This window comes from Branchiostoma lanceolatum, chromosome 3, assembly GCF_035083965.1.
Source record: "Branchiostoma lanceolatum isolate klBraLanc5 chromosome 3, klBraLanc5.hap2, whole genome shotgun sequence".
Lineage (NCBI taxonomy): Eukaryota > Metazoa > Chordata > Leptocardii > Amphioxiformes > Branchiostomatidae > Branchiostoma > Branchiostoma lanceolatum.
The window spans coordinates 22,501,114-22,513,377 of NC_089724.1; the positions used below are offsets into that span (position 1 = coordinate 22,501,114).

The window sequence follows — 12,264 nt, forward strand, 5'->3', positions numbered from 1 at the left end:
GTTGGGAAATGTTTTTACATGGACAACAAAGTCGGATAATTAGGTTTATGTGGTGCTGCCAGGTTGGTCTTAGCAACAAAAGGAAACAAGCAGGCTTCAGGAGTTTCTGGTAATTTTTGTGAATACATTAAGGTGATCTGGAATTGTGCCAATTCACTGACAATTTGTGTTGGATGATATGTTTGAGTATTGTGAAGGTAACTTGTGTCTAAATTGTTTCTGATTTTCTTTGCCTTTTCTTGAAAGAAATGCATACATGTAGTAAAATGTGTCTATACATGTGATGCCTAAGTAGGCTTATGCATGTACTGTACATATGTACATGTATATGGTCACCTTTCCAGTGCTTCACCAAGGATTTAAGGGGGAGGGGGTAAGCAAATGAGCTGGTCAGGTGTCTTGGTCCAAAAAATACCTATCAGGTTAAAGTAGAATGATATCAGCCAGGGTAAAGTAGGTTATCAGAAACTATAAAATCAGATTTATTATCTCCATTAGTTTACTTATCTCTCTTATCTAACAATGAAATATTACTGGAATATTCTGCTGTTTAAAGATGGATCAACATGTCTCATGCCCATTTTCCTTCATGGAGGTCTTGATCAATGAAATGCCAGTGTATATTTGTGAGGTAAGATTCTGTTGCACAGCTTTAATCCTCTTAAATCTAGACCTGATTATTCCATCCCAGCTGCAGGTCATTTTGTCTTGACTGTTGGTACATCCATATTCAACAGTGACAGGTAAACAACATCTATCTTTCCTCCCTTCTAAACCAAGACAGGCCTAACCCTTCATATATATTGGTGGCCTTGTTTCAGCAGGTCTGTATGGATTTGCTGCGCTAGCTGATGATTAATGTGACATATGCAACAAACCTTCTGTGACATTTTAAGACAGGTTAAGCATGGGTGATTATACTGTTTTGAAATGGGGGCTTATTTTGAATGCAGAACATTTTGAGATGGGCCTTTGGGGGTGGGGGAAGTGCACTGACCAGTTTGGTCAGACTCGATTAGTTGGTCTGGATGCAGTAGATATTCTATGGCTTGAAATATATTCATTTGCATTGTGAGGATCATGCTAAGGTTCAGTTCACTGGTAAAAGTGCATGTATCCCCAGCTACAGTCTCCTCTGTGTTGTCAATTTCAACCTGTATGTAGCTGGGTAATGATGCCTTTGAATCTCGCCCTGAAGGAGCTTGACTGGAAGACTCTTGGGCTGGACAAGGCTATTTGGTAGTCAAAAGTAGTAGCCATCTAGTTTATCCTTATCTTTGCCATTAGAATACAGTAGCTGCCTGAAGTGAAAATTAATGAAATGAAGGTCCTTCCCCCACACAATTCTGCTACTATGGTAGCTATAGAGCAGTGTGTAAGGAAACTCATATGGTATCATTTTAACCTACTGGTTTGAAAACAACTCTTCTCTCCCTCCAGTGTGATGATAGGGTGGCGTGATGTATGATAGGCTTGTGTGGCTGCTCATTAATCAGATGAGAGTGCCCCACAAAGGTGGGTATAATAACCCAGTCTGTACAGACCAGCCTCATACCTCATGGGCACGCTCCAGGGAGGGCACATGCTGGCTACACAGCCAATTAGTACCTTCTAAAACTGAGTAAAGAACAGATCAAATTAATTGGCTACTCGGGTCTATCTTACTCATTGACCTAAATCTAGATTCTCTTATGCTCACTACAGAATTTTACAGACCCAAGTTCAACACAGATAAAGATAAGGGCTGTAAAATGTCAGGCAATTTATTGCCATAATTATACAGTCAAACCTGCCTAGGCGACCACCTCTTCAATGCGACCACCTGGCCTTGGCAACCGTTTTTTCTTGGTCCCGAAAATTTTCCCAATTGGCACAAGCATTAAGGAGCCTGCCCAAGGCGACCACTTGTCCAACGCGACCATGACCGCCACGAATTGGAACCGCACAAAGCCCAATCCCTTCCCATGACGACCATTTTCTAGCGTGTGATGATATCGCATTTTGCTGTCTATGACAGAAATGTTTTTAAGACCTTGACCCTCATTAAAATCCTGTTTTTCAACACTCAATCGAAGACAGTCATTGAAAAAACAAGGAAAAATGTAAACAAAAACAAGATTTTCGCTGGTGCATTTCATCCTCTATGACGTGATTTAGTTCATACATGGGATCTGATGTGTATCCTTGCTTGTCTACTCCTTCTTGATTGACTGATACACAACACAACTCTTAGAAAATGGTTTTCTGAAATAAACCCCTTTCAATTTGCCATTCCAAGATGGCAAAATTTGTTCCTCCAATGTAAGTATATTGTGATGTTCCTACACGTAATCCAAGCAGAGGTTGGTGGGGAAGATTGTGACCCATTTTTTTCTGCTCTCCCCACCAGTTCACAGATTGCGGGAAATAGGGGCATAGGGAGGGACTTGGACACATTTCTCAAAGAACTACCCCTCCCCTTGTCCTTCGAACCTCTGACCTGGGACAGAGTTGGGTGGGGAGAGCGGACAAAAAATGGGGCATATGATGAAAAGGTCACTACCGTCCCCACCAACCTCTGCTTGGAGAGTACAACATACCTGAAACAACCAGCTTGCTCTGTACATGTGCTTTGCTAAAGGTCACTGTATGGATGTGGGGCAGGGGGTGAAAAAAGGACACATGGGAACGCTCACTTTCTAAACACCTGTGTCAGTACATTTATTTTCCCCCCTTCTACTGGCAACAGTTCTGATAGCAGCAGAATGCAGGTCACGGACATCCAGGTTCACGTCCAAAATAACCAGTGGGTTAATTCCTTTGTGGAGGAGTCTCCAGGAGAAGGTTAGCTTGAGATGGTTGAAGAGAGAAGATCTCCTACTGACTCTAACTTCCACCTGTAAGGTATTTATAAGAAGGTTGGCTAAGTGCCCATGAGCCAAAAGGAGTTGGCAAAATAAGCCAAGCGGTTGCCAAAATACACGGCCAACTGTAAACATCTTCAACCCATGGAGCTGGAAAGTCAAGCACTGCCAGTGTTGTTACAGATGGTTCCTGCATTTGGCCCCTATTGAATAAATGAATGCATGATTTTATTAGTGCATTGTGTGTTGTGTGTGCTGACATCAATGTAGATATAGCTAATAACATAACCTGTGCAATCTGCAGAAGATATATGACTGTAGATTGTTTGCAATACTGTAAAAAAACAGGTGGCCTCCCTGTCTAGTCTACGAAAAGAAATTGTCCAATTCGGATGTTGGAAGCTGCCAGAGACCACCAAGAGTCTGTGTTTGTGAGGGACGGGCAGGATTGATTATAAAATCTAGATTCACAAGAACTCTCACTCACAGTGTGCAGACTGAAATGTCTGATGTCCTATCAACTCTAGACCTCCTGCTCTGCAGCAAATTGATGCAATTTAGACAAGACCATCTTCCCGCCCATATATTAAGTACTATAAGCCCTGGGGTGTTAATTAGAATTAATTGACTAAAGTACAAACATCTATATGTAAGGACGTGCCTCTGTGTGCCTGTTCCAAGTTGGCAAATCCTGTGTGAGTGAAGTAACAGGAACAAATTAGAGTAGATCAGGATCATCAATGTGACAAGAAGCTCATCTTTATTCCCCTGTTAGCTATCATTTGGGCCATCAGCTCAGCAGTCCATGGCTGGTTTAGCAGAAGGCAGCTGGAAGGAAAGTGAGTTTATGCAGGATGGCATTGCTCTTTACACAGGGGAACCTCCATGGCCTAATCTACATTCTTGAAGGCTCTGCTGTCTCCTTCCATTGGACTTATCATGCATTTGGTAATAGGAGGCTCAAGATGACCTGTGTTTATGTCTCTGCCATTTGGCACAATGCACCAGCTTTATAGCAGACCCCACTTGTACTGCATCAAACAACCTGTCACATGTGATCCCTACAGATCTAACATTGTTTGAAGCTAAGAGGGAGGCTCCTAACAACTTGCTCCTACCAAAGTACCATATTTGATGACATGTTCCATTCTACACTACAGCACTGGTAGTTGAAGGGTTGAAATCTGTGATCCTTCGTTTTGTCTGGGCTGGCTTATTATGGTTTAGAGTGTCTACCGGCTTGTTTGTTATTTTGTAGGTCACGTACCATTTTGACATTTTCTTCTTTTCTACTGTACATAGACAGTAGTATGTTTTTAGTTTGGTGACTTCATTCATGTCAAACTTGGACAGCATCCTGATTCTACTTGTCCAGAAAACCAGTCTGTAAACCCCATCTTGAAAAGATATTTGGCCCAAGTCCAGACCTGACTAGGAAAATGGTTGAATTGATGAGATTGACCCACTTGCAGTAACCAAGTTTCTGAAAACAAACCCTTTTCCACTATACCCATTCTAAACTGTGGTGTTCAAGCTGCTTTTCTGGAAGGTCTCTCAGAGTTGCCACATGCTGTTACTTTTGAGCCCTACTTGGTCTTAAATAACTTTGTTGTTAGCTTTAGGTGCAAACAGCAAAATGAGCCAGTTGATCCTGTAAGTTGTTACATTCACAGATCTTGGCACCTGTCCAACCTTTGTACAGACTACTTGGTAGTTCTTCAAACCTGACTGGTGAAACAATCTCGATTGCTGGTGGGCTGTTATGATGTTTGATGACTGTAATTACCCGTAATAGCACTTGTTGTAGTACTTAATGTAGGTTGTAATTCTAATGTAGTACCTTTTAGATTTGACCCCTGTTACAGAGGACATCAAGGTCAAATGAATTCTTATTGCCAACACAAGTACTACTAACTTTGATTACTATTGCTACTTACCTCTTCAATCAATGATGATATTGCTACCAGTTCTCAATAGTGAAGGGCTTTGAAACTTTATCCCTTCATATTATCTTTATATCGACAGTAGCATTGACAAACATACATGTACATGCGTTTGATATTGGACTTAAAAAGGAAATCCCTTTATCTTACAACATTACTGAATACTGAATTTAAAAACTTGGATCTTTTTCTGAATCTAATTTCTTTTTCCTTAGACCTACCCGACATGTTCTAAGGGGTTGCATTCATCTTTTCAGATGGTGACATAAATCCCCAATGTATGAGCCTATAATGAGGGGGGTTTCAGGCATGAGCCTCAAGCATCAAACCTCTGCACGTTAAAGAACCCAGTACGCTTATGGAGAATAGTAGGGGTGACCTGGTGTGCTTGGCCAAATACGTGAAGCTGTCACAAAGCTTGGGATTTTTATTATCCTGTCAAGAAACCAACTTGAGAGGAGAAACATACATGTAACATGTATGTTTATCCTCTCAAATTGTACATGTAGCTGTCATTCATTGGTAGAAGTAAGAACCCAAGCAAAGGCTAGTTTTGCTGCATATACTTCAGTCAGCCAGTACAACAGCCAGAGCAGAAGGGATCTGCTGGGCTCCGTGCACCATACACTACTGATGATATTGATCCTGCTGTGGACAGTGCAATCATGAAGGAAAGACATTATTGGCTGTGCCTGGAGCTGCGAGACCTGCGTGAGCCTGTTACTAACGGCTGCCATAATAGATAGATGATTAGGGGGAAAGGACATGACAGGAGAGGAATGCTATACAACCCAGCAGGGGCTGAGAGCAGCACATCGGAAATACATGGAGGATTTCCGACAAATATGGGAGAAAATCAAACACGGAGCAAAATGTCCATACTGTAGATAGAATTCTGGTAGGCTCAGTTGAAGGTGATACAAGCTGAATGTGACAAAATTGATACACGAAGACTTGCTTTTGGGTATGTAGCGTACCAGTATGTTTGTGTGTAGATCTAGAAGCAGATCTGGAAGCAGCCTAAATTGTTGATGTCAGAAAAAATATGTGGTTCATTCTTTTGTCCATTGAATGTATTGATAATGAGCATGTTGAGGGGTAAGTAATGTAATGATGTACGTGGTATGTCTGCCCCTGCTGGCCATGGGTTACTGCACACTCACAGCCCTGGGCTGGGGATGGGCTATCAATCAAATAATGGGGTAATATAACAACTAACTCGAAACAGCCTGGACAAGAATATACAATGGGACAAAGGTTGCATGCAATATAGATTTATATGTACATGATGACGAAAGATAGTCAAGTTTATAACTCAAGTTTGACTTACTGAGTCAGAAGTCTTTTCTCTGAGTTGCTGTGAATCACAGTAGAGGACTGTATGTTTTTTTAATGTATAGGTGAGTGATAGATCTAGAAAAGGAAGCCTTACACAGATATTGACATTGAACAAAAAGGCATCATCATCATCGAGTATGTGTCTATTCAAGCAACAGTAATCCTGTTAGAAACTGTTGTAAAATCATGGTGTAGAATATTGACCGGAAAAAGCTCTGCTTCCATACAGCATTACTGAAGGACATTTCAAGTGGTTGCTTTGTTTCACTTACAGTACTTGAGTACTTGTTTCAAAGATGCCTCACCTAAAAATGTGTGAATAATATCTGACCATGAGCAACAAGGCTGTTAGACATTATTAGACAAAGCTCATTGGATTTCATTTGATTTCTTCAAGCAATCTGAAAAAAAAAAACACCATCATGAAAGGAGCTTCCAGTGTTAATAGCCAACTAGAAAGCTGCTTTGTAGGAGAAGGTGTTAACCTTAAGGCATCCAATGCTTTTCTGGCATGTAACATGACATTACCATCTGTAGCTAGCTCAGTACTCTTGGTATGCAGTCTGGGGTCTTGGGGGCTACAGTCTACATGGTACATGACAGGGTTGCCAGAGATAACTCAGCTCAGCAGTAGAGGCTGCATATGTTTAGCAGTTTAGAGCCTGTAAAGTCCGAGCATAGGTTTTGTTGCTGGGGCAACCAAGGGTGTAGGCAAGATCAAAGGGTCCAGGTAGTGGGTAATGGCTGGGGGGGGGGGGGGGAAGGGAACCTAGATTGCAATCTGGTATGTAGTGTTGCTATGCAGTGGGGTAAAGCAGATGCAAAATCTAGAGCTGCTCTGAAAAGAAATACTAGTAAGTTTTTCATTCCATGCATATGTTAAAAGGGTAATGCAACTGAGGCAAAGCAAGCTACTGACAGTAAATGTAGACTTTGACATAATGTCATTGAAGACTTTGTGTACTTAGATTATTGGACTCTTTCGAAACGGTAGGTACAGTACTTCAGGAAAATAGATTTTCAGGAAGTTGAAATGATAACACTGGAGAGTAACATTTCCTGAAAGTGTATATATACACATAGAGGTGTGTTACTGTACAAGCTTTGATAAATGTTTCATGTCTTGCTGACCAACAACCATTACCCTTCAGACAGTGTTGTTACAGGTGTTCTTCCAGATGTTATCCCTAACATGACAACAGTAAAGGTCTTTTGTATCTGAGGAGCCCCGGAAGTGTGGCATCCTGATCACAATGCTTAGTACTGTACTACCAAAGGCATGTCCAAGGTGACACGGAGTTCACAAATCATCTGAATGTATCAAGTGGTTGATGATCATTAACAGCAGGGTATTAAACCATGTATTTGCCACCAACGAGGTCTTGCTAGTTAATGAGATTATTTTCATAATTTGAAAGTTTCTACTAAGAAATAATAAGATATTGGAGATATTCCACAGTAAATAAAAAATCTCTCACTATTGTAGATTTTTGAGGAACTGGTAGCAATTCTTATTTCTTTTTTTACTCTAAAGATTCTCCAAAATCTTTGTATTTCTGACAGATCAAACTTTTCAAATCATGTCTACTTGGCTAGGTGCCACTACCATTTGGCCCCAGGCCACCAAGCCTTGTTAGGAGACTGCTTGTAATCCTCTCATGATTCTCAATGGTGTGATGAGCTACATGTATCTTGTTCAGGTGTTGAAGGCTGTCTTAAGGCTTGGCTCAGTGGTGTGATTTCTTTGTATACTTATTTGAATAGTGCTTTATAAGTAATCTCCAAGCAGATCTATCGGTGCCAATGACAGTATCCAACTCAACTGGCAAAATCAGTATTATTGGCCACCAATACTGCTTTTGCCAGTTGGATACTGTCATTGCCACGATAGATCTGTTGGAGACTACTTTATAAGGTGTGTTGTAAGTAGGAAGTTTTCATTGGTAACTTCGTCTGCCTAGACTCTCTGTGCATTTAAAGATGGAAGTGGAAACACCATCTTCATGATGACTTGTACTCATGACACACCTGCAGCAAATGACACACCTGCAGCAAATGTCAGATGACAAAGAATGAGGTGTCACCTTACCATTGAGAAATGATTGCTTTAATCATATCTACCATCATTATTGTTGTACTGTTATGCCAGGTTCCATTAAAAATCCCTACGTGAATCCCAAATTCATTCAAGCTTTCTTCACAATGATATCAAAATTGTTCACTTCTCTAACATTAGACTGGTGCAAGATGACTTTGTATGCAGAGTTACTTTTTTCTGAGCAGTGCCAGACAGCATTACCTGACATTGAAGACTTCCATACTTGCTATTCAGGAGACAAGTCTTACCACCCCCAGGGATTTTAAATGCTCTACTCTATACAGACATGTCTGAAGTATTATTACCAGGCTGAGGTATTACTCACTTTACTCTCATTTGTCTTCAGTAGCCAAATGGTTGGGATGAATTATTTAGCACGGTACTTTGTGTATGTTTATCATGTCCCGGCATATTGTTGTGGAATGTTTAATTATGTCTATTGTTATTAGAATGCATTCATTTATTCAAGGATGTGTTATGGTTTTCAAGGCTCAAAACACCCTCCTGCAATCTGCAATTTGTAGATTTTTTTTTCCAGACTGCAGAATAATATATTAGCAACTTATAACTTGCCAGCTAAATGAATACAGGCTTTGTAGTATGGATCAAATATTGGCGCAAACAGAAAGAATGTGTTTCAGCCCTGGTTAGTATGTTAACACTGACTTTCTAGAAAGTCAAGCTGCTTACAAGTTAAAGAAAATCTGTGAGTAGCACAGTAGTAATGTTCAGGCCATTAAGGTATTATAGTAACAACATATTAAATTACGTCCCTAACCATCAACCTAGCTACAAATACAGTTAGACTGGTGTTGGAATGAGGAGTAAATTGTGTCTGTTGATCCTGCTATGCTGAACTGAATAGCCAGTTGCCCTTTTCTCCACCCTGCCTTGTGTTTGTATGGCCTGATTGTTGTGCAAATCTCCCTGCACAGTTCAGGACCTGACATTGAGCCCCCTGTTACCCCCAGCCTTTGTCTGCATTTTCCCCTGCAAATCATGTAGCCTGCGAAGAGGTGGGTTTCTTTCAACGTTCACTCTTGTCTGCTGTTTTATTCCAGTATTGTTGATTTCTCAATCAGATGTAATGTACTTGTATACATGTAGGGTGAGCCAAGCTAGCATAATACAGGAGCCTTAGTAATTGTCTGAATTATTTTAACATGAAGCAAACAGCAGAACTCAAATCAGGACAATAGTGCAAGATTATTCTACAACATGGAGTGGATGAAATTGGTATGCATTGGCAGCACTCTGGGAAGCTTCTTACCAAAATCTGACACCTTTCTGTATTGCATGAAGCTTGGTAAATAAACATAATTGGGATTAACCTCGTATAAACAGAAGGTGTGCCCTTTGGCTTGCTTGGTGTCGTTGACAATCTGACGTGCTTGCATTTTTCTCTGAGACTCCCTGTGGCCATGATAGAATTGGACTGCTTCCCCATTCTTTGTTCAGAAATATTGCTTTTCCCAGCGTCCATTCAAAACGGTGCAGGGATGATCAGACTGCTGGGTCATGTTTTCAGTTGGTCTGCAAATGCTGCCATTGTTTAGTCAGTAAACTGGGCAGCCCTGTATGTACAAACTGTTATCAGGTCCCCTGCTCTTTGGGAGGCGTACAGCTCAACGCAGGGGTTTTCACCCTCAGGGCAAGGTCAGCTGTGCCTCTCGGTCCTTCAGGCTTTTCTCCAAATGGAACATTTGATCTGTTACCTCACGGCTAGATTTCATCACATTAAAAGCCCTGTTAAGTCCTGCTTGCCAGGCGTGCCACCTAAATATTCAGCTGTTTTTCTGAGGCTTTCTTTAGCTGATCCTCTTAAGGCTGTACATCCGCCGTACTCCCGGCAGGCCCTGCTCTGCTGAGTTTCCTCTGGCTGGGTCCTTTGTGCAAGTAGTCTTGCTTGTTCAATACAGTACTTACCATCAAGTGAGCACTTTGTCCTGGTGTTGAAATATGAATGCTTGTATCAACTGCTCCTTCTGTCCACTCAAGAGGCTGACCTTTACTTCCCAATAACATCCTTATTTCAAATTAATTTGTCTACTTACCTTTCCATTAACACCTTTAATGCAGTTGAAAAATTCTCCTTTCTTATACGCTAACAACAGTTTTTCTCATGTGAATAACAGCCAGAGATCTTTATCTATTAGCCAAATTCATAGTTATCTGTCACACTTTGCGTCACATACATGTACGTCTTGCAATTTGATCAATCCAGGCGTGTTATGCCATGGCATGTGTGCAATTACCAAATTACAGGTTACATTCATCTCCTTACACACAGTAAACTAGACTTTGTTTGAGACCAGCTTTTTGTAAACAAGATATTTTGGTTGATTTTTTTTTAAGCCCAGAGCACTAAATGTCCAAGCAGCCAATCTACATTTTAAACTGATTCTGTCAAGTTTAGCAGAGACAAAATATATTCATTCCCAAGCAAAAACATGCTATAGATTGTGTGGTACAAAATCATTGGTGTATGTCATTGATAGTTGCATATGTCATCCTTTGACAAGTCTAAGCCTTTAATCTTACAAAATTGTACTGGATGATGGTCATGATTACTGGGTTCCAAATATTTACTAGTTCTTGCTCCTTAAAGAGTTTGATAGAGTCAGATAACAAGAGTCTAGTTATTGAACAATTAGAGACTATATCAGGTATTTGTATTGCACAGTGGGCAGTTCCTGACTAGGGCCAGGTCATGGCAGGCTGGCTCCCTCTGCCTGTATAAAACGCTTCATTTCCCTCAGTGCAAGTTCACCAGTACAATGTATTTCCGTGCTTCATTTGTCCCTCAGCACGGTGGATGGCCATGTTGCTGCGTGATCAATAATCGGTGAAGGTCGGTGGATTTTAAGCAGGATTGAGTTAACCTTAAGGCTTGGCCGGTGAGGTGACTCGGTTTTTATAATCATCAACCCTTGTTATTTCCACCAAGGCAAAATCTGTCTTTGGTTACTCTTGGCTGGGAGCCAATGTACACAGAGATTTACTGGGCCTGAGCAGAAGTGGGGAGGTTTAGCTGTGGGATGTCTTTTCTCTGTGCTTGCTAAGGGGTGTCATTCCCTCCTTCCTTCCCTTTTATCCATCTTCCATTCATCCTCTTGCTCTAGTGTTGACCGCATAGTTTCTCTGTGGGGACTGGATGGGCCAATGTGCTATACATCCTTTGTCATAAGTTGGTTATGCAATATGTATATAATAACATTTCAGATTTTTAACTACCTGTTCCAAGGTCATGGTCTTAGACCCCCATGGACATTCTATTGGTAAAGATTAGTGGCAAATTTGTAAATGGAGTTATTATTCTATTTGTGCCAGTCTTGTACAAGGTTACCCAGATACATCATGTGCGACATTAGCAGACTGGAAGAAGTTGACAACAGTTATCGGTGGTCGTGAAATGTTTCACCTCATTCATTTTGTCTTTATCAACCGTATTTCAATATCTGAAGGAAATGTCTGAAAGTAAGCTTCCTACTGATGACGTAAATGTTAACCTGTTTGTTTGTTTGTTGTTGCAGATTGACAACCATGCCGAAGAGGAAGATCCGTCTGCTTGACGTGAACCCCCACATCACCTGTATGCTCTGTAAGGGCTACCTGGTCGATGCCACCACCATCACAGAGTGTCTGCACACATGTGAGTAACAACATTCCTTTCCCATTCTTTTCTACTGAGTGTTTATACAGGAAATGGAAATGTATCTCCATACAGTTTTACAGCTTCACTCACTCATTCTCCCTTTAAATTAGTAATAACAAGGAAGACATACACTATACAGTTTATGCAAGTTCATGTTACCACTCTCCTTACTCTCCTATTTTATTACAACAAGTACAGCACCATGAGCTTTGGATCACAGCTAACAATGTCCCAACCTAAGGATTGCAGCAACTTTCAGTAGCATGTAACGTTGGGTAACCTAAATTCGGGATTTTTCCGATAATGGTTGACTGAAATCAATCTAGCAGAACAATAAACCATCCTTTTTTTCTATAATTCTGTCAGTATTATGTACTATCTTTGCAC

At 40.9% G+C, this 12,264-nt stretch overlaps 1 protein-coding gene across 3 annotated transcripts in view; it reads left to right on the forward strand.

The window, feature by feature from the left end:
* Nucleotides 1–12,264, forward strand: part of LOC136431069 (polycomb group RING finger protein 3-like) — a 65,218-nt gene that overhangs the window by 8,472 nt on the left and 44,482 nt on the right. For all 3 annotated transcript variants that reach the window (XM_066422276.1, XM_066422278.1, XM_066422277.1), the window contains exon 2: nucleotides 11,756–11,874. In XM_066422276.1, the coding sequence (XP_066278373.1) occupies nucleotides 11,766–11,874 (109 nt within the window). In that variant the 5' untranslated portion in view covers nucleotides 11,756–11,765. The remainder of the gene's footprint in view (nucleotides 1–11,755; nucleotides 11,875–12,264) is intronic.